Source organism: Leptopilina heterotoma, unplaced genomic scaffold (assembly GCF_015476425.1).
Source record: "Leptopilina heterotoma isolate Lh14 unplaced genomic scaffold, ASM1547642v1 Lhet_183, whole genome shotgun sequence".
Taxonomy (NCBI): domain Eukaryota; kingdom Metazoa; phylum Arthropoda; class Insecta; order Hymenoptera; family Figitidae; genus Leptopilina; species Leptopilina heterotoma.
This window is the reverse complement of record NW_025110901.1, coordinates 759,615-780,067: the sequence shown is the minus strand read 5'-3', so window position 1 is coordinate 780,067 and position 20,453 is coordinate 759,615. Positions and strand designations below refer to the sequence as shown.

The following is a 20,453-nucleotide window of genomic DNA, read 5'->3' as shown; positions in this document are numbered from 1 at the left end:
TTGTGCGTACCTCTGTTTTTTTTTTTTTTGGCTCTGTACTTAACTAGGCAGATAATAAAAAAAAGATATATCTGTATAGATTTTGTACAATGGCAGTGTAAAAAATATGGAATGGCTTAGATTTCACTTTCTCGTTTATGTAATTCTATATATTCTTCGGGATGTGTTGTTGCTACGTCTAATTCGTCTTTTTGATAGTCCTCAATAATTTGTGGCCGATGATGAACGTAGTTTTGAGTTCCTTTTTCTAATTCCGTTAAATCGAGAGGTGGATTATTGTGTGGCGTCACTGACCAAAGCGGCTGAATCCACCGGTTACCTGAGAACGAAATTTTATCAGTTAGGAATTTTTATTTATTAATTTTAAGAAAAAAAATTTTTATTTTATTTCAATTTTATTTACTTTAACTTTATTTATTTTAATTTTATTTCTTTATTTTTAATTTATTTTAATTTTATTTCAATTATTTTCCTTTCTTGTTTTATTTTTATTTATGTATTTCTATTTTCTTTTTCGATTTTTATTTTATGTTTCGATTTTTATTTTCTTTTTCTATTTTAATTTTCCTATTCTATTTTTATTTTATTTGAATTAAATTATCCATTTACCTGTGTGCCTGTCTTGCCAATATCTTCGATGACGTGAACACCAGCAAAATGTTACGTTCAAAATTATGAGAAAAATTCCAATAACTGAACAAATAGTGATGGTCACGTAAAATGGGGTGAAATCACCAAATAGTTTGGGTCCAGTATTATATTTTAGATATTCAGTGCGATCGTCTAGAACTGACATTTTATAACTTAATTATTTCTGGAAAAAAGAAACAGGAGAATATTTAACTCAAAAGATCTTATTTTAAACAATTTCTTTCAAAATATTGAAATTGATTCGCTATTCTTTTAAATCCGATCAAAATAAAATCCAATTAAATAATATTAAATTAAAAGTTTATTTACAATTGAATTAAACTAAATTAAATTTAAATCAATTAAAATTGAATAAATATTTTAATCGTGGTTTAATAATAAAAAATAAAATAAACACAATAATCTTTGATTACGAAGTTGCTGAATAACAAATTTACTCCAAAAATTTGAATTTTATCACTACGGTATTTTTATTTAGAAATTAAAATAAAAAAACTTCAACATATTTTATTCTCTATAGGCGGTAAAAATAAAAAAAATATTATTCAATTACTCAAAAATAATCAATTTTAAATGAAGAACTGCGTAAAAAGTGAATAATTAGGCCGGCAAAGGCGTGGCGACAATCATATTCATTACAATGAAGAAATAAAATAATAAAAAATACAAACACTGGAATTTTTCAAAAAACACCGTTAGCGAATAAAAGAAAATCCCATCATCAATAAACAATAATTAAACACTTTTAATCTTTTTGTTTACAATTTTTCCAATTTTTCAAATAGAAAGTAAAAATATGTGCAGCGTGGCTGACGGTTTGTAATTAATGAGTTATCGTAAAGGTTTGTAAAACAGATACAATACAACGATATACGTACCATTAAAAGAAAGTAATGTCGATTTTTCACCACTTCAATTGATGGAAAATCAATTAAAAATTTCTATTATAACATAATTTCAAACCACAAATAATTTGGAACATTATTTGCCCGATTTAACAAACAAATTTTAATTAATTTTATAAATTGTTTGGGAGACCACTACATTCCACAACTTGTATTGGGCGGGGCGGTGGATATAAACTGTGTAGTGGGGATGGAACGTCATGCTTTCAAAAAGGTGACTTCATTCACGTTATTCACGAGAAGTCACGCGCATTGAAAACGCTCACTTAAGAAAACTGGAAAAAAGCAGATAACTTGAAAGAAAAATGAAAAAAAGAAAAATTTTGTTAAAAAAATTCAAAAGTAGAAAATTTTTTTAGAATTAATTTCTAAATGTTTAATTATTTTAATATAAATGTTTATTTCAATATTTTAATATAAATGTTTCTTAATTATATTATTTTAATATAAATGTTTCTTAATTATATTATTTTAATATAAACTTTTTACCTTATAAACATTTGTTTGCAAAAAGAAACTAATTGTCTAATTTTGCGATAATGCAGACATTTTCTAAAGAAGCGTCCATTGATGTGTAATAAACTATCCGACAATCGAAACCGGCGTTTTTTAGAAATTCCAATCGACCCCAGTTTAGTAGCATTTTCACCTTTCTTCCCATTTCTTCTCGCTCCTTGAAAATCTTTAGATCGTTCCTTGAAAAAAGAAAAGTGGAATTTTTACAATTTACTTCAAATTTTACAAGATAAATTATATTCATATTCTTTTTTTCTTATAACACTAAATTCTGACTCTAATTTTTCCGTTTTTAAAATAATTCTCATATTAACACTTACTCCAATTTTTCCTTTTGCTCACAAGTGACGTCGTGACTTTTCGGTTTGGCATTCTTCTCAAAACCACAAGTCGCCCAACTTGCGATACTGCAAAGAATTGGAAATTCGTCGGCAGAAAAATTACAAGTTTGTAAATATTCTTTGCCAACGTAGGATGAATATTCGCAGCGATGATGACAGCAAAAGGCGATGATGAGTCCATTAACTTTACAAGATGGTTCATCGTGTTTCGCTAAACATCTTAAAGTCAAATCTGGAAAAAAGAAAATAATAAACATTTTTATCAAGTTTAAGAGAATAAAAATAATTAAACATCAAAATTAAGAGAATTAAAATGAATAAACAACAATATTAGGTGAATGAAAATAGAAAATAAAATATCAATTTTAAGAGATAGGAAAATAAAAAAAATAAATAAATGAATAAATAATTTGGATTTTAGGAAAAGTTAAATTACCTGTTGCACAACCACAGAGATGTTTTGCAATTCCAACTATTGAGTTCGATTCTCCTATTTCTTCGACTTTGTTTAATTTCAAATCAGCAATGTCCGCACGTATCCGCTTTACGTTTAAGGAATTATCTTCATTTTTCAGTTTATTGTCCTTCTTGTGTCTGTGACTCGAACGATCGACGAGCAAAATAGAAGATCCACTTTGTCCTTTAATCGCCTGCGCCAACCAGTAAGTCAGTTTTCCTGAATTTGAATATTTTATTTAATTTTCGATTTCGATTTTCGATTTCTAATACAAAATTTAATTTTATTATTAATTTATGAATATTTTGATAAAAAGACCTAAATACGCCTTTTTAGGGGCATTTAGACCTTTTAAGATTTTTTGTTACAAAATAGTTGCAAAATAATTACAAAAAACTGTTTCAACAAAAAGTAAATATTTATAAATACTAATTTATGTATAAGAATATTAATATTAATATTAATATGAATAGTAATATTAAAATAAATAGTAATATTAATATGAATAGTAATATTAATATTAATTTATTCATATACTTAATTTTTTTGTTAATAACTTTCTCTTCTGCATTTATGTTTAGTTTCCATACCTCTTCCCGCGCCAAATTCAATGAAACAGGTGTTATCTTGAATTAATTGAGAATTCTCCAAGTGTCCTAGCAGTGAAGAATTTTGTAATAAATGTCTCCTTGCTGCATGTCCATAAGTGGGATTATTTAATTCTTCAGTGAGTACTTCATGACTTAAAATTAATTCCGAAATTTCCGGTAAATGATCTGCAAAAAAAAAAAAAGAAAATAGTTTCATATCACAAAAACATGAGAATTAATTTGAATACATTTGAATAAAGAATAGTTTACTAGTAAAACTATTTTCATACCATAAGCGGAATTAATTTTATCAATCACAGAATTTACTGTCGATGGGTCAATTAACGAAAGTCGAATATGTGTCGGTTGTATTAGATCCACATCTCCCAAATTAATTCCCTTCACAATATAAGCAGGCTCGTCTTTTATTTTTGCGTTGCAAACCTTTAAGTGCTTTGACAATTTATTTTCATAGCATGTGCTGAAAAAAAATGATCCAAACCATTAGAAGAATATCAAATTATTCAAAATCTTAAATGGTCTACGAATTTTCTTCCTTAAATTAAAAAAAACTCAATAAGAGTTACAGTTTTAATTTTTAGAAATAATCTATTATTTATTTTTGTATTTAAAATTATATTTTTTAAAAAGTAATAAATATTTATTAAATTTCAATAAGTGTATGTAGGTACTTAGTTTTGCTAGTAATTTAATAATTCAAAAAAAATACTAACTGCGTGAAATCTAAAGGACACACAATCCTTCGTTTTTTAGATAAATTTTCACTTTGATTCGGTTGATGTTCACCGCAAAATCGATTATTCTTTTTCACTGTCATTCGACAATAACGCTTCTTCCTTTCAACAAAATATTGACAATGTTCACCCTCCATTTGTTTACTTTCCAATTGTCAGAAATATTTAAAACGAAAATCTGAAAATAAATGACAAAATAATTTGTTATTAAAACTGTTAAAATATAGAAATAAAGAACAAAAGATACAATATCAATACTTATAATTAGATACATTGGAAAAAATATATTTATATAAAATAAAATTACCCTATTAAAAAAACAAATTTAATTTTCGAAAAAATTAACAATTGAGTTTTAAATTTGAAATTTATGTTAATTTTTCTTCGTGCGGTAGGACATTCACCTCAAACGTCAAAGACACGTGTTTCTGTCATGATCCAATAAGTTGAATAATGAATATGTATAATTTCAATCGTAGATAGAAATAAAATTTATACTATCAAATATATACTTGAGATACTACACCAACCACACCAATAAAGATAATTTATTAACAATAAAAAAATTGTTCACTCTTTCCTAGTATTGAAACACAACCTCAAAATTTAAATTCATTAAAATCTTCATGTAACTAATTACAGTCTAGAATTAACAGTTGAATATTCAGTCTTCTTTTATATTTCCCATCACAAGTAGTCTTATTACGTTATTTATTTATTTAAAATGATAATAAATAATTAAAAAAACAAGTGTACAAAATGACACAAAAACAAAGTCAAGTTCACAAGTTGTCAACATTTGAAAATTAAAGAGCAATAAGCGCATGTTATCCAATCAGAAGTGGTTTTCAAAAAAGAAACATTTTGATTGGTGGACAGAGTGGACAAGTCGTAAATAAAATAATGTCTGACATTTTTACAATACACATAACCATAAATGTGTCTATGAACAACGTTCTCAACTTGAAGCGGTCGATTTTTTGACGAAACCCAGAACAAAGGGAGTGAAAAGATTTTCTTTAATTACCTCCAGTGAAATGAATATTTACAATAGTGATAACTTTTCAACAAGTTAAGAATGTTAAGAAAGCATTTAAAAATGTAAAAATTTAATGTTGATCGAAAGTTGAAGCAGTTTGTCTCATCACTGCTGACATCAACTCATACTCCACGACGCACAAAAAGGTTACAATGGTTGAGAACCGTTTATTAGTTTTATTACTAATTTTTTAAATCCTTTACCAAATATTTAGCACCTGTTTAAAACACCTTTTTTAAAGGGAAACTTTCCTTTTTAAATAGAGCTGTAAAAATTTTCCTTACTTTGGAAATTTTCTTTTTTTTCCTCAATAATGTATTTTTCAACAATTGGAGTTTGTTTCGTGTGTATATAGCACTTGTTTGTTTTTAATTATTACATATTTTTAATAATGATTTTGAATTTTTAAATTCTAAATAATTGACAGTTTTTTTTAATGAAAAATATAAAAGTTTTCTTTATTCTTCAGTAGGTGTTTTTATATTTTAGTAGAATTAAAATTAGACAGAACTTGAAAATTAGCAAATTCCTAATTATTTCTGTTGTTTTTCGAATTCGTTTGTTTCGTTTTGTTTTATGTTTTAACAGTTTTTAATTTTTAACAATAGGGTTTTAACAGTGTTTATTAACAATGATATTTTTGAAAAATTATAGTTTGTCTTTGGAAATAAATTCTTCTGTTGATAAGAATGGCAATGAATCCAGCATATTTTGGTTTACCAATGAATATGGATAGAGTTTGCAGAATTTGTCTTACGGAAAGTACAAATTTATCACCAATATTTTGTTCAAATCAGGAAGTGGTCCAATTTTCGGAAATTTCGCAAAAAATACAAATTTGTGGCTCAATTGAAATTCAAGAACAGGACGGTCTGCCTTCTTTAATTTGTAACGATTGCATCTTTAAATCGAGCATTGCCCATGAATTTCGGCAACTTTGCCAACATTCCGATGCTCGTTTGCGACTTTATTACAATAAACCTTCTAAAAGTAATGTGATGGTACGTAAAATTTATTCGTAATTTAAAGTTAGTTGTTTTTTTTTTATTTTTTTGCTTTCATTTCCTCATTTTTTTCATCATTTTTCTTTTCTCTGAAATGCTTTGTTTTTCATAATTCGCGCTGAGAAATGATTTTTTTTTGTTAACAATAAAGTATGATTTCATTAATTTTAAAATACCAAACATTCCAAGAAAAATATAGAAATTATTTTATTATTTTAATTATTTTTATTTCATTAGTTATTATTTTTATAAAATTAGTTTTGCAAATACATTTTTTTTAACTTTAAAGAAAAAACTTGTGATAAAAAATAATATTTAAAATTTTATAACCTTTACAATTTTGAATCTGAAATAATTAAATTCTGAAAATAATTGAATTCCCGAAAAGAATTTTATTATTTATAAACATAATTGAATTTTTGTTAAGAATTTAATGAATAATTTTGAAAATAAACTAAATTTTTGCAAAGAATTTTAATGTTTATGAAAAGTATCGAATTATTTTAAAGAATTCTTTTTCAAGAGTATTTATGAAAACAATTGAATTATTTTAAACAATTTTATTATTTATAAATTATTTTTCAATTATTTCGAAGAATTTTATAACAAATTTCTAAAAAATAATTGAATTTCTGCGAAGAATTTTATTATTTATGAAAATAATTAAATTCCTAAGTAATTTTACTATTTTTAAAAATATTTGAATTATTACAAAGAATGTTATTATTTATAAAAATATTTAAATTATTATAAAGAATTTTATTATTTATTATAACAATTGAATTATTTCAAAGAATTTCACTTAAAAATTTAAAAAATAATTAACTTTCTACCAAGAATTTTAGTGTTTCTGAAAATAATTAAATTCCTGCGAAAAGTTGTATTGTTTATGAAAAGTATTGAATTACATTAAAGAATTGTAGTATTTATATGAAAATAATTCATAATTATTTCGAGAAATTGTATTAAAATTATTCAAAATAATTGAATTCCTGCGAAGAATTTTATTATTTATGAAAAAAGCGAAATTCTTGAGTAGAATTTTATAAACAAAATTTTGAAAATAATTGAATTCTTGTGAAGAATTTTGTTATTTATGAAAAAAATTGAATTCTTGCGAATAATTATATTATTTATGAAAATAATTGAATTTTTATAAAAAATTTTATTATTTTTTAAAATAATTGAATTTTTGTGAAAAATGTTATAAAAATTTTTTAAAAATAAATAATAATAATTAATTGGTTAATAACTGATTTTTTTAAATTCCTTATTGAAAATTATTCAAAAATGAAAGTTGATATTTGAAAATGAAAAATTTTGTAATTTTCATAATAATAATAAATAGAATAACACGTTTTGTGCGTAACATTTGCTACTTATTTTTAAAAAGTTAATTACATTTCTAAATGTATTTTATTTCGTGATTAATAATTTCTCATTTATTTTAATTTTTTTGTTTTTTTGTTTTCTGTTTCAGGAGAGCAGTACGCAGACAGATCCCCAAACTCGAATTGTGATATCAAAAAAGGCAACAAATCAGGAAAATAATTACAACGTTAAGGAAGAGGAACTTCACATTATGTCTGAAATACAACAATCAACAGAAACTTTTACACACGAGCAGGTCTCTTTGAATCAAAATCCCATAAGTATTCACGGTGAAAAAATGTTTGATTGCAATCTTCGATTTGAGGAACCCAATAAAGAGACTGATAGAATGACTGAAGATTTAGCGGTTGCCATTAATGAAACTGTTATAAATGCAACTGTAATTAATGCAAACGTTATCGATCCCATAACTGAAAGTGAGATACATCCAAACAGCATTCATCCAAATGTCATAAGTGTCGACGTCGTCACAGAGAATCCCCTCCAGATTGCATGCTCTGAAGGATTAATTGTTCCCACAGATGATAAAATTGATTCAACAAACAAGACTGACAATAGAATGGACCATTATCTCGACGAACAAATGTTGGTCGAAAGTTTAGAAGAGGACCAAGAGACAACACCCTCGAAACGTACATCAAACCGTAAAGTGAAATCAATTCATAATAAAACTGCCTTTAGCGATGAGGAAATTGATGACGATTATTACGATCAAAGTAGTGACAGTCAAGATTCCTTGGAACCAAAATTCAAATGTAAAATATGTTCAAAACGTTATTCAACGCAAAAGGGCCTCAAGAAACATTCCCTAGTGCATGACAAAAAACACAATTGTGACATTTGCCTAAAAACATTTTGCAAATTAGAAAATCTCGAGAAGCACAAATTAATTCACGCGACAAAACCCCATGCATGCCAATTGTGTCACACGTCATTCTCGAAACCTCAAAGTCTAGTGAAACATTTAAAATCGCACACGGAAAAAGTGAATGATATTATAAAGCAAATAAGTGACGATCCACAGGAATTGAATGAGCCAAAAAAAGAAATGAAAATCGAAGATGATAATGATGATGATCAATTGACGGGAAATAATGATACGGACGACTTTCAAAATACTCCGGAATTATTTAAATGTGAAATATGCGGTCAATATTGTTCGACAAAGAAGAATTTAAAACGTCACACACTCATACATGGGGAGAAAAAATATTCTTGTTATGTGTGTAAAAAATGGTTTTTCAGACCCGATACGTTAAAGAAGCATGCTGAGAAACATGGTCATGGTTTATTGGACAATTTGATAGAGGACAATAAACTCTTTGATTCGGACGACGAGCCATTTCCGAATACAGGGGGGAATATTTTCGGTGACAATGACACGGCGAAAAAGGACGAGAGCGATGAGGATGGAACTGGAGAGTACAAATGTCAACATTGCGATAAGATTCTGGCCACGAAGAAGGGTTTACGACGACATGTTTCGATGCATAAACCGAAAGCGGAACCAGTTACTTGTGAAATTTGCAAAAAGGTATCAATTATTTCCTCATGGAAGTATTTTTTATTTTTATTCAGGGAAGTCAGGGAAAATTCAGGGATTTTTATTAAAAGTACTGGAAAAAATTTAATTTTTAGAATTCATAAGAAAATTCTGAATTTTGGTTTATGAGGCAAACCTCATAAACTATGAACAATTATGTTCAAAAATTTACAAAATTTCTTAATTTCAATTATCTTTATAAATAATAAAATTCTTCTCCTAAATTCAATTATTTAAAAAAATTTAATAAAAATTTTTGGCTAAATTGCAATTATTTTCAAAAAATTTCCTCAATTCAATGATTTTTAATATCTACTATTTTAATAAAATTTTCCAAAAAAAATTCACAAATTTTGTGATAAAATTCTCAAGAATTCAATTATTTACAAATTTGTTATAAATTTTTTCGTAATAATTCCATTATTTTTCACAGACTATAAAATTTTTTACAGAGATTCAATTATTTTCGTAAATAATAAAATTCTTTTTAAGAATTCAATTATTTTCATAAATAATAAAACTCATCGCAGAATTTCAATTTTAATCGAATTCCTCTAAAAATGTAATTATTTTTAAAAATTCTATTAAAATTCGCCGAAAGAATTTAATGATTTAGAAATTTATTGATAACATTCTTTATGAGAATTCAATTTTGAGAAACATTCAATTATTCAAAAAATTATTTTTTTTTTTATTTAATTGATTGTAAAATAAAGAAAGAAAAAAAATCAATAGTTGAATTTTCGTAGAATTTTTTAATAAATATTGATTAAAAAATGGATTTCAGTTAGAATTTTAGATAATCCAAGTTTAATTTCAAGTTAAATTCTTTGAAAATCTGAATTTTTCACACTTTTAACTAAAAGTTCTGCAGAATTAATTTTTTTGAAAAAGTTTAAATTAAATTATTGCAAAGAATTTTTTCTATTTTGCAAAAAATTGATTTTTTCTTGAAGAATTATATTAAAATTTTTGAAAATAACTAAATTATTTCGAAGAATTTGACTAAAATATTTAAAAATAATTGAATTTCAGAGCCGAATTCTATTATTCATAAAAATAATTTAAATTATTATAAAAAATTTCATTATTTACGAAAAGAATTGAATTCTTGAGTAGAATTTTTTTATTTTATTTTTTTTTTTTTTTTTTTGAATTGAATGCTTGAGTAGAATTTTTATTTCTTTTTAATTTTTTTTTTTGCAAAAAATTGATTTTCTATGAAGAATTATATTAAAGTTTTTTAAAATAATTGAATTCATTTGAAGAATTTTACAAAAATATTTAAAAATAATTGAATTTCAGTGCAGAATTCTATTATTTATAAAAATTATTGAATTATTATAGATAATTTTATTATTTATGAAAAGAATTAAATTCTCGTGAAGAATTTTTTAATTTTTACAAAAAATTGATTTTTTTTATGAAGAATTTTACTAAAATATTTAAAAATAATTGAATTTCTACGCTGAATTCTATTATTTATAAAAATAATTGAATTATTATAAAAAATGTCATTATTTACGAAAAGAATTAAATTATTGCAAAGAATTTTTTCTATTTTGCAAAAAATTTATTTTTTCTTGAAAAATTATATTAAAATTTTTGAAAATAACTGAATTATTTCGAAAAATTTGACTAAAATATTTAAAAATAATTGAATTATTTTAGACAATTTTATTATAGTCGATATTAACAAATTTCTTTTTTCCTCCCTCAGGTTTGTGCGAGCCAAGCACGACTGCTGATCCATCAAAAAACCCACAACAAACCGAAGGAAAAAGTACCTCGAGAATATCTCTGTCACATTTGCAGTAAAGTTTATCCAAGTAATTCATCATTAACATATCATATGCGAACTCACAGTGGTGTCAAGCCCCACGTCTGTAAAACTTGTAACAGTGGATTTACAACGACAACAAGTCTCGCGAATCACATACGAATTCACACCGGTGACAAGCCATTTGTCTGTCACGTGTGCAGTGCAGCTTTTGCCGTCAGTTCGGCATTTAGACGACATTTAACGCGTCACACTGGCGAGGCGAATTATCTCTGTAAAACTTGTGGCAAAGCATTCAAACGACTCAGCACCCTCAAGGAGCACACTTACACGCATTCCGGTGAGAAGCCATACGTTTGTAAAACATGCGGCGCCGCTTACAGTCACAGTGGCAGTTTATTTGCCCATCAAAAACGTTGCCGAGCACAATACGGCGAGACAATGGTGGTCGAGGAACATCACACTGTTGCTCATCACATTCATGTAAATAATGTGCAATCGGCCGTACGCTCACTAGCTGTGATAGGGCAAATGTTTTAAAAGGGAATGCACAATCATTTTTTCTTTTTTTTCAAAGAAAAGTCAAAAAAAAAAAAAATTGGAAGGAATCTCGACTTGGAAAAAATATTCTTGCAAAAAATAAGTCGTAGTGATTTATTTTTCATTCCAAAATTGTAAATTTATCTTTTCTTTTCATCCAGTCAGTTGATTATTAGTTTACAAAAAATTCAAATCGATTTTAGAAAGTTTTTTTTTTAAATTATCGAAATTCTGTACATAAGAAATCGAAATTTATTTTTACTATATTCAGAAACATTTTTTTTAAATCAGATTAGTAAGCACCTAGGGCAAAAAATAATTCAATATGTAGTTATTAAACTAGGAAAATTTTTATTCATTTTTTTCTTTGGAGAATTTTCCAAAATTTACATGTTTGTAAAGTTTTGAATATTCATAATATGAACGACGATATTTTTATTACTTTGTTTACTTTAAATTTTATTAGGAAAAAATATTTTTTATAATTTAAAATGGTGCAGTTACAATATTTTTCTGTTTGGTCCAGTAATTTTGGAAAATACTGGAGCAGAAATTAGTATTTCGTTCATTTGAACGTTCAAAACTTTAGAAAAATAAATTTGCTTTATGTAAATAAAAAAATTTTGTTTTATTTTTTTTTAATCAGGGTTGCCACAGTCTCGGGGAAATCGAGAAATTTTTAAAAGAAAATTCTGGATTTCAGTTTCTAGCCATTTTCTAGAATTTGAAAATTCTAAAAATATTTTTGATTCTTTTTGAATTTCTTCTGGTTTGACTTATAAAATTTGAACTCATTACGAATTTTAATTAGAAAATTTGAATTTATTCAATTTTTTGACAAGAATTGAATTTTACTGAATGGGAAATTGAATTTATTTTGAAAAATTTAATTCTTGAAGAACTATAAAAATATTATTACTTACAAATGATTTAGCGAATAATTTTATTTAAAAAGTTCAAAAAATAATTGAACTATAGAAAAATTACGTTTACGATTTTTATAAATAATTAAATTTCAATAGGTTTCTAAATTGAAATTTTAAAAATTAGAATCTTGACTAATTTTAATTAAAATTTAAGATTTTATTTATTTATTTTTTTTAAATATTATTTATGAAAATAATTTAATTTTTATAAAGAATTTCATCAAAATTATTGAATTGAATTTAATTTCTGCGCAGAATATTATAAAAATTTTTAAAAATTGAATTATTTCGACAAATGTTATTAAATTTTTTAAAAATAATTGAATGTATGTATTCAAAAAATTTTATTATTTAAGTAAATAATTGAATTATTTGCAAGGAAATTTATTATTTATGAAAATAATTAAATTCTTGGGTAGAAATTTATATACAAAAATTTGAAAATTATTAAATTCTTGCAAAGAAATGCATACAAAACACTTCGAAATATTTGGATTCTTATGAAGAATTTTATTAAAAAGTTTTCAAATAATTAAATTATTTGGAGAAATTTAATTAAAAAATGTGATTATAATAATTAAATTCTTATAAAGAATTTTATCAAAATTATTGAAAATAATTGAATCTGCAGAGAATTCTTTAAAAACTTAAAAAAGAATTTAATAGGTATAATTTAAAAAATAATTGAATTTATTAGAAAAATGTTATTATTTATGAAAATAATTGAATTCCTTGCGAAAAAGTTTATTATTTATGAAAACGATTAAATTCTTACGGAGAATTTATAATAAAATTTGAAAATAATTGAATTTCTGCACAGAATTGTATTAAATTTTTTAAATAATTGAATTCCTTGAGAACATTTTTTTTCTTCATAAAAATAATTGAATTCTTGTAAAGAATTCCATTACAAATTTTTAAAATAATTGAATTTTTGAGAAGAATTTTTGTTCTTAGAAGAGTTATTAGTTGAAATATCAAAAAATAATTCAAAAAAGATTTCCAAATTAAAATTTTTGTAAATTTAAATTTTTAATTAATTTTAATTAAAAATTCTGAAGATTTTAGTTTCTTGAAATTTTTTTTATCCAATTCTTTTGGAGTAAATTAAAGTTCTAAGTGTAAATTTAATTAACAATTTTTCGAATAATTGAAATTTCGTAAAATTAAATTGTGAAAATGTGAATTTAAAAAAAAAATTTGGTTGAAGTTTTTTTTTCTTTGAATAATTAAATTTTCTGGCAACCCTGTTTATAATTAAATCTTAATTATATTTTTTTAATTAAATTTTAATAATTTACAATTTTCTCGGAGCATGAAAATAAATTACTACACGAGATTATTAAATCTTTCTCTTGTAGAATATTAGTTTTCAGATAAAAATAATTGACATAATCTTGAATCGATTTTTCAATTACAATAATAATAATAATGAAATATTTTTTTATCCCGTCCTATACAATTGAGCTAATTCACAAATCCAGAAAAATAAAAAAAAACTGGTTTAATCGAAGATAATCACACAGCGAAATTACAAAAATAAGAAATATTATACATAGTACAATTTTGATAGTTCAATAAGTGATCAATTGGACACCTGTAAATATTAATACGCAGCTGAAATATTATTTTCTCCCCTCCTCCCTTCAATAATTAAGTTTGTAAATCATGCTTATAGCTTTCTTCCCTTTACAAGTTTTTATTCATTTTTTTTTTCGTCGACGAGCTTTAGTGCCATTAGAGCAGGATTGTGTTCCAAACTATCGGGTGTTACTTAATTAAACTCATCATTTGTTTTTATACTCTATTTCAAGCGTATCCTTATTAAAGAATAATTGCCAGAAATATTCATTCTTCCAACGCCATAAAAAAAAAAGAAAAAGAAAATTTTGAAATGTACAGAAATTGTTTTCAATTTGAGACAAAGTCTATAGAATTGTTTCTTACATTCTACGATTCTGATTAAAAAGAATGCACTGAGTACTTTTAAAAGAGTTGTGGATATGAGAGAATGAATGTGATTTCATTAAGCAAAAAAAGTCTCAGTTTAATTACACTTTGATACAATAGATTATTGTAATTATAATGCATTTTTATTAAACACGCTTAAATATTAGTTTTTGTTTCAATCAATAAATGATCCTTTAGCTTTTTAATTTATTCTAATTTTTAATTTCTATTTTTAATTAATACATAATAATTAAGAATTAAGAATTAATTAAATAATTTATAATTCATAATTAATAGTTTTAATATTCTTAAATTTAAGTTTCAAAAATTTACATTTCTATAAAAAATATTTTTTCTATTTAAGAAATAGAAAAAAGAACAATTTGGGGAAAAAATACTTTGAAAATAATAAATATATTTTCTTTATTATTCTCTTATATAAAATTCATTGGCAATTAAAAATCTTTCAATTAAGAAATAAGTGGATAAAAATACTTCGAGATATAAAAAGTGTTATTCATCAAATCTTTTCTTTTTTAATAATCGATATCTCCGCCAAACTGAAGCTCTCGTTCTTTTTAATATTTTCGCTAAATCGGCAAACACGTGCGTTTGATTATTTGAATTTGAATTTTCTTCAATGTATTTGATTATCGCTTCGTCTTCGTCATACGTATACCTTAAAGATTAAAATAATTAAAAAAATTGAAATTAATTAAATTAACTCTCTCTTAAAAAAAGAAAATGTTTTCGTTACAAATTAAAATTTCCCCCAAAAGAAATTTTTTATTAAAAACAAATTGAAAATTTCACTTTTGAATTTAAAAACTTAGAAATAAGTCATTTTTTCTCACCTGGTTTGTAAATGATCAGCGTGTATATTTTTAAATCGATGATAAACGCTGTATAATGTTCTGTTTGGTAGGCCATTCGCTAAAAATTGTACAAATCTTTTCCTCTCGTTTACGTTTCTCACTATTAATTTAGAATCTTGCCGCCAATTTAAAAGTGGTTCGTAATTTTGAGGATCCCAATCGTGGAGCTAAAAGAATTCGAAAACGTTCTAAATTAAATTAATTAAATTAATTAATTAAATTTTTAAATTTTTTTGGTGAAATAATTCAATTTTTATTCAAATTTCGAACTTACTTTGCAGAACTGTTTCCAGTTTTTTTTAATAATTCGATCCTCTCCTGGGGTGTAAGTGCCTTTTTTTAACTCGACAAATTTTCGAAAACGTCGAATTGTTTCTGGACTAGGTGCATGAGAGCCGGCAGATGATTCAAGTAAGTGTTGTTCTGGTACTTCGTGAATTAATTTAACTATTAAAGTCCGCAACACCTGATTTATATTTAAAAAGAAATTTTTCTATAATTAATAGACAAATTAATCTTTGATTTATTCGTATAATTATAAATTATTAAATTTTATTAAGCTATTTAGTGGGCAATAAAAGAAAATTACGTCTATATCCATCTCGGGAGTTGAATTCTTCTTTTTTTGTTCGTCAAGAATTTCATCAAACCTTTCATTTTTCTCTTTTGCTTCCAATATTATTTCTTCGTCAAATTCCTGAAATTTAAATAGTAATTATTATTTTTAAAGATTTAATTTAAAATTAAATTATTAATAATAGATGAACCATTATAATATTAAAAATAATTATAATATTTTTTGATTAATAATTAATCAAGAAATAAATAAATATATTAATTATAAACAAATAAGTAAATGTACGTTTTCATTATAAGTAACCAAGCGCTTAAATAATATTCTTAGATAATATAAATACAAATAAATAATGAAATAATAAATAAACAAGTAAAAAATATTAAAAATTATTTTGATGTTGAAAATGAGAAGAAAAGTTTAAAAATAGTTACCGCGTTGGAATTACTATTATTTGATCTATTTCTGTCAAGATTTTGTTCTTCAATTTCTCCAGCCAATTTTTCAAAATTATTATTTTCTTTATCAAATTTCTCTGGTACTTTTCTCCTTGTATTGCAATTCTTTTTCTTGATTTTCTTCTGTGGATTTTCGCCATTAACAACTAATGCTTTCTTTTTATTTTTAAGTTTATCTTGATTTCCTTCTTTTATGTCATCTTTCAATTTTTCTTCATCAGTTTCGTCAGATGAGATTTGTACCCTTTTCTTCCTTTCCTGAACAATTTCTTCCTCGTTCGTCGGCTGTTGTTTTTCGCTCAGTTCCAATTTTTTCATATCATCATCATCATCTTCATCACTTTCATCAGATAAAATTTGTACCCTCTTCTTCCTTTTCTCAACATTTTCCTCTTTGTTCTTCTGTTGTTTTTCGCTCACTTCGAATTTTACCAAATCCTCATCATCATCATTATCTTCTTCTTCTTCTTCTTCATCACTTTTATCAGATAAAATTTGTACCCTCTTTTTCTCAACATTTTCCTCTTTGTTCTTCTTCTGTTGTTTTTCGCTCACTTCGAATTTTACCAAATCCTCATCATCATCATCATTATCTTCTTCTTCTTCATCACTTTTATTAGATAAAATTTGTACCCTCTTCTTCTTTTTCTCAACATTTATTTCCTTATTCTTCTTCTGCTGCTGTTTTTCGCTCAGTTCCAATTTTAACAAATCGTCATCTTCATCAGTCTCATCAGATAAAATTTGTTCCCTCTTCTTTTTCTCGACATTTTCTTCTTTGTCCATTTTCATCTTCTTTTTCTGCTGCTGTTGATTTTCGCTCATTTCCTCTGACTTTGAGTCCTGCAACATTAGTTTGTAATTAATTTAAATTGCATGAAAATTAAATTTAAATTTTCAATCTAAACATTGAAAATTTAACTTTAATTCTTATTTTGTTTGTTGTAGGTTTCTTTCTCTAAAATATTTACCATTGAATCTTGACTACTACGATAATCATCAATATCATCGGTATCTTTTTTTCTTTTACGATTATTTGTTCTTATTCTTTGATCCAATTCTTCATTGTCATTGTCCAAATCTTTTCTTTCCTTCTTTTTCATAACCAATGTTTCTGACTTTGAGACCTAAAATACAGAGATTAATTAACAAAAATTGTAAATAGAAAAAAATAGGAACTTAGAACTTCTTTTTTTAGTGGAAAATTATTAAATTTATTTTACCACTTCTTGATCAACATGACAATGGTCATCATCATCATCATCATCATCACATAAATATCTCCTTTTATTTTTACTATTTTTACCATCACTCTTTTCGTTCCTTTTTCTATTTTTAAACATTTTTGACTTTTGATCCTATAAAATATTGTTTTGTTAGCAGTAATATTAATAATAATAATAAATTAGTGTAATTGTTTTTAAATACAAATGTTATATTCTACTTACAGGATTTTCTGCATTATTCTTTATAATAGATGATCTAGATCCAACAGTTTCAGATTCCTTTTTCATTTTTATATCTTTAATGTCAAATAAAGAGCTACTATTATCTTTATTTAAACATTTCTGTTTAATGTTTTTAATTTTCCAGTTTCCACAAGACATCTTTTTAGGTTAAGTTTTGTTTATTATTAGAGAATCCGAGGATAACGATATTAGTTTTCTATAAACAAAATCATTTCGAAAAAGAATTTCGTCTATTAAAATTTCCTTCTTTTAATAATGTTTAATAAACTTTTAACAAACTATTATTTTATAATAATATTTTTTACTGTAAAAAAAACGCTTCTGTCAGAAACACGTTGAAAAACAATGAAAACAATTCATAACATTAAGCTACATTTATACTCCGCAATTTTGCAATTTGCAGATTGCAGAGCATGACCTTAAGGCCTTAAGGCGCTCGCACAGCTCTACTGCCAGCCTGCCTGCGGGTCGCCATGGTAACACAAGAGTAAGAGAGTCAGAAAATTCAAATTAAATGTTTTTTCTCCCTTACTCTCAAAACAAATTTAAACCTCTTCAAATTGAACAACTCTTAAGAATATTATTATAAAACATAAAGAAATTAATCATTAATTTCTTTATGTTTTATAATAATTAAAGATGACCGACTGACAAAATCATTATTTTATTATTACAAGAATATTGTTACTGTAATTTCTTCAAAATTATTTGTATCATTTCAATTCAATTAACATTTTCTAGAATTTTTAACTAAAATTCTACATTAAATCAATAATATCAATTATTATTCAATTAAACTTTTACAAAAAAAATTAATTCTACAGAATTGTTAGTTAAAATTACAAAAAATAAAAATTTAATTCTACGAGAAATCAATTATTTAAATACAAAAATAAATAATATTGAATGCTTCTGAAAATTTAATTTTTACCAAGAATTGTATTAACTTTTGAAAATATTTAATTTCTTTTATGGAATTTAATTAAAAGTTTAATGAAATTTATTATATTAAAGAATTTTATAACAATTTTTGAAAATAATTGAAAACTTTTTAAAGAATTTTATAACAATTTTTGAAAATAATTGAAAACTTTTTAAAGAATTTTATTCAATTTTTTTTAAAAATAATTGAATTCCTGAGAAGAATTTAAATAATAATTTTTGAAAGCAATTGAATTCATGAGAAGAATTTTATTAAAATTTTTGAAAATAATTGACTTCTTGAGAAGAATTTTTCAAAAATTTTTGACAATTATATATAATAATCGTCGTGATTCCAGATTTCCGGATCTCTGTCCACACTTGAAGTTAGTTATAGTTATTCTTTTGTTTTTTATACGTTTTGATAGAAAATAGAAATATACATATACATATACATCCCAGTAAACGAAAACTAATTGAAATGAATTAAAAAGAATTCACAAAGAGCTTTCGTGAATCCCGCTTTGTGACAAATACGAATTGGAGCCATGATGCAATTTTCCTGAATTCGTGAAACTGTATTGAACTTCCGAACCTTCTATCCGTACCAATTCACTGGACAAATTTTGAGCCTTTAATTTTTTTTCAATTCGTTAGCACGAATTCAATGCATTCCTTGGCCATTTCTTTCGAATGCGAATTCGTTTGGACAGATTGGTACATATTGAATTAAATTCAATTGAATATACAAAGAGCTTGAGTGAATCCCGCTTTGTGACAAATACGAATTGGAGCCTACCAAAAATGTTAATTCATTTCAATTCATTTGAATTAGTTTTTTTTTACTGGGATACATTATAATAATCGTAAGTTTCCTTTCCGTTAGCAAATTATCTGCATTCATTTGTTTGTTTTGAAAATTTAATTTTGTGGGTTAAGTATTGGCATTTTTTATATATTTTTTAATGTCAAACTTTTTAATGTGGAAAATACTTTACTTATTAAATTCTCTCGACTCTTTGGTAAAAAATGTGAAATTATCGAAAATTATCAAAAATTCAAAAATCCGAATTTCTTAAAATTCAACATTTTTTCCTCTCTTTTATAGAATTTAGCTTCATTATTTTTGTGCTTTTGGAAAATACTTTACTTATTTAATAGTCTCGAATCTTTGGTAAAAAATCTAAAATTTTCAAAAATTCGAAAAAATTCAAAAATCCGAATTTCTTAAAATTCAACATTTTTTCCTCTCTTTTATAGAATTTAGCTTCATTATTTTTGTGCTTTTGGAAAATACTTTACTTATTTAATAGTCTCGAATCTTTGGTAAAAAATCTAAAATTTTCAAAAATTCGAAAAAATTCAAAAATCCGATTTTCTTAAAATTCAACATTTTTTCTTCTCTTTTATGGGATTTAGCTTCATTATTTTTGTGCTTTTGGAAAATACTTTACTTATTTAATATTCTCCACTCTTTGGTAAAAAATCTAAAATTATCGAAAATTATCAAAAATTCAAAAATCCGAATTTTTTAAAATTCAACATTTTTTGCTCTGTTTTATAGGATTTAGCTTCATTATTTTTGTCCTTTTGGAAAATACTTTACTTATTAAATTGTCTCGACTCTTTGGTACAAAATCTAAAATTATCAAAAATTCGAAAAAATTCAAAAATCCGATTGTCTTAAAATTCAACATTTTTTCCTCTCTTTTATGGGATTTCGCTTCATTATTTTTGTGCTTTTGGAAAATACTTTACTTATTTAAT

General features: G+C 24.6%; 4 protein-coding genes across 6 annotated transcripts; 1 reads left to right on the top strand and 3 right to left on the bottom strand.

Moving 5' to 3' along the window:
• Positions 1–6: 6 nt before the first annotated feature.
• Positions 7–1,714, bottom strand: LOC122500344. Of its 2 annotated transcripts, none has more exons than XM_043609240.1 (3): positions 1,530–1,714; positions 610–814; positions 7–319 (listed from the first exon to the last, which is right to left on the bottom strand). In XM_043609240.1, exons 2-3 carry the CDS (start codon positions 794–796, stop codon positions 117–119), a joined length of 390 nt encoding a protein of 129 aa, XP_043465175.1. In that variant the 5' UTR covers positions 797–814; positions 1,530–1,714; the 3' UTR covers positions 7–116. The 2 variants fall into 2 exon arrangements, with proteins under 2 accessions (XP_043465175.1, XP_043465176.1); XM_043609241.1 differs by lacking the exon at positions 1,530–1,714 and adding an exon at positions 1,323–1,464.
• On the bottom strand, positions 1,530–5,017 carry LOC122500343 (tRNA:m(4)X modification enzyme TRM13 homolog). Of its 2 annotated transcripts, none has more exons than XM_043609238.1 (8): positions 4,523–5,017; positions 4,195–4,393; positions 3,751–3,941; positions 3,461–3,646; positions 2,850–3,089; positions 2,393–2,645; positions 2,046–2,251; positions 1,530–1,831 (listed from the first exon to the last, which is right to left on the bottom strand). In XM_043609238.1, exons 2-7 carry the CDS (start codon positions 4,350–4,352, stop codon positions 2,074–2,076), a joined length of 1,206 nt encoding a protein of 401 aa, XP_043465173.1. In that variant the 5' UTR covers positions 4,353–4,393; positions 4,523–5,017; the 3' UTR covers positions 1,530–1,831; positions 2,046–2,073. The 2 variants fall into 2 exon arrangements, with proteins under 2 accessions (XP_043465173.1, XP_043465174.1); XM_043609239.1 differs by having other exon boundaries at positions 4,620–5,017.
• A 137-nt stretch (positions 5,018–5,154) lies between these two features.
• LOC122500347 (zinc finger protein 665-like) lies at positions 5,155–11,645 on the top strand. The gene is made up of 4 exons (XM_043609243.1): positions 5,155–5,400; positions 5,909–6,255; positions 7,739–9,184; positions 10,914–11,645. The coding sequence occupies exons 2-4, from the start codon at positions 5,944–5,946 to the stop codon at positions 11,511–11,513; spliced, it is 2,358 nt and encodes a 785-aa protein (XP_043465178.1). The 5' UTR covers positions 5,155–5,400; positions 5,909–5,943; the 3' UTR covers positions 11,514–11,645.
• Positions 11,646–14,795: 3,150 nt separating this feature from the next.
• LOC122500308 (uncharacterized protein DDB_G0283697-like) lies at positions 14,796–18,115 on the bottom strand. The gene is made up of 8 exons (XM_043609180.1): positions 17,745–18,115; positions 17,520–17,654; positions 17,268–17,423; positions 16,273–17,139; positions 15,854–15,961; positions 15,539–15,730; positions 15,244–15,431; positions 14,796–15,068 (listed from the first exon to the last, which is right to left on the bottom strand). Exons 1-8 carry the CDS (start codon positions 17,901–17,903, stop codon positions 14,903–14,905), a joined length of 1,971 nt encoding a protein of 656 aa, XP_043465115.1. The 5' UTR covers positions 17,904–18,115; the 3' UTR covers positions 14,796–14,902.
• Between the last annotated feature and the right edge of the window lie 2,338 nt (positions 18,116–20,453).

What these genes read in the sequence shown, in the direction of transcription:
- LOC122500308 (XM_043609180.1), bottom strand. Translation starts at nt 17,903, where the DNA reads ATGTCTTGTGGAAACTGGAAAATTAAAAACATTAAACAGAAATGTTTA. An exon ending in AGAATAATGCAGAAAATCCT is followed by an intron (nt 17,655 to 17,744) that starts GTAAGTAGAATA and finishes AATATTTTATAG; the next exon opens with GATCAAAAGTCAAAAATGTT. An exon ending in CTCCCGAGATGGATATAGAC is followed by an intron (nt 15,731 to 15,853) that starts GTAATTTTCTTT and finishes AATATAAATCAG; the next exon opens with GTGTTGCGGACTTTAATAGT.
- LOC122500347 (XM_043609243.1), top strand. Translation starts at nt 5,944, where the DNA reads ATGGCAATGAATCCAGCATATTTTGGTTTACCAATGAATATGGATAGA. An exon ending in CTTCTAAAAGTAATGTGATG is followed by an intron (nt 6,256 to 7,738) that starts GTACGTAAAATT and finishes TTTCTGTTTCAG; the next exon opens with GAGAGCAGTACGCAGACAGA. An exon ending in CTTGTGAAATTTGCAAAAAG is followed by an intron (nt 9,185 to 10,913) that starts GTATCAATTATT and finishes TTCCTCCCTCAG; the next exon opens with GTTTGTGCGAGCCAAGCACG.
- LOC122500344 (XM_043609240.1), bottom strand. Translation starts at nt 796, where the DNA reads ATGTCAGTTCTAGACGATCGCACTGAATATCTAAAATATAATACTGGA. An exon ending in TTGGCAAGACAGGCACACAG is followed by an intron (nt 320 to 609) that starts GTAAATGGATAA and finishes TTTCGTTCTCAG; the next exon opens with GTAACCGGTGGATTCAGCCG.
- LOC122500343 (XM_043609238.1), bottom strand. Translation starts at nt 4,352, where the DNA reads ATGGAGGGTGAACATTGTCAATATTTTGTTGAAAGGAAGAAGCGTTAT. An exon ending in TGAATTTGGCGCGGGAAGAG is followed by an intron (nt 3,090 to 3,460) that starts GTATGGAAACTA and finishes ATTCAAATTCAG; the next exon opens with GAAAACTGACTTACTGGTTG. An exon ending in TCTCTGTGGTTGTGCAACAG is followed by an intron (nt 2,646 to 2,849) that starts GTAATTTAACTT and finishes TCTTTTTTCCAG; the next exon opens with ATTTGACTTTAAGATGTTTA.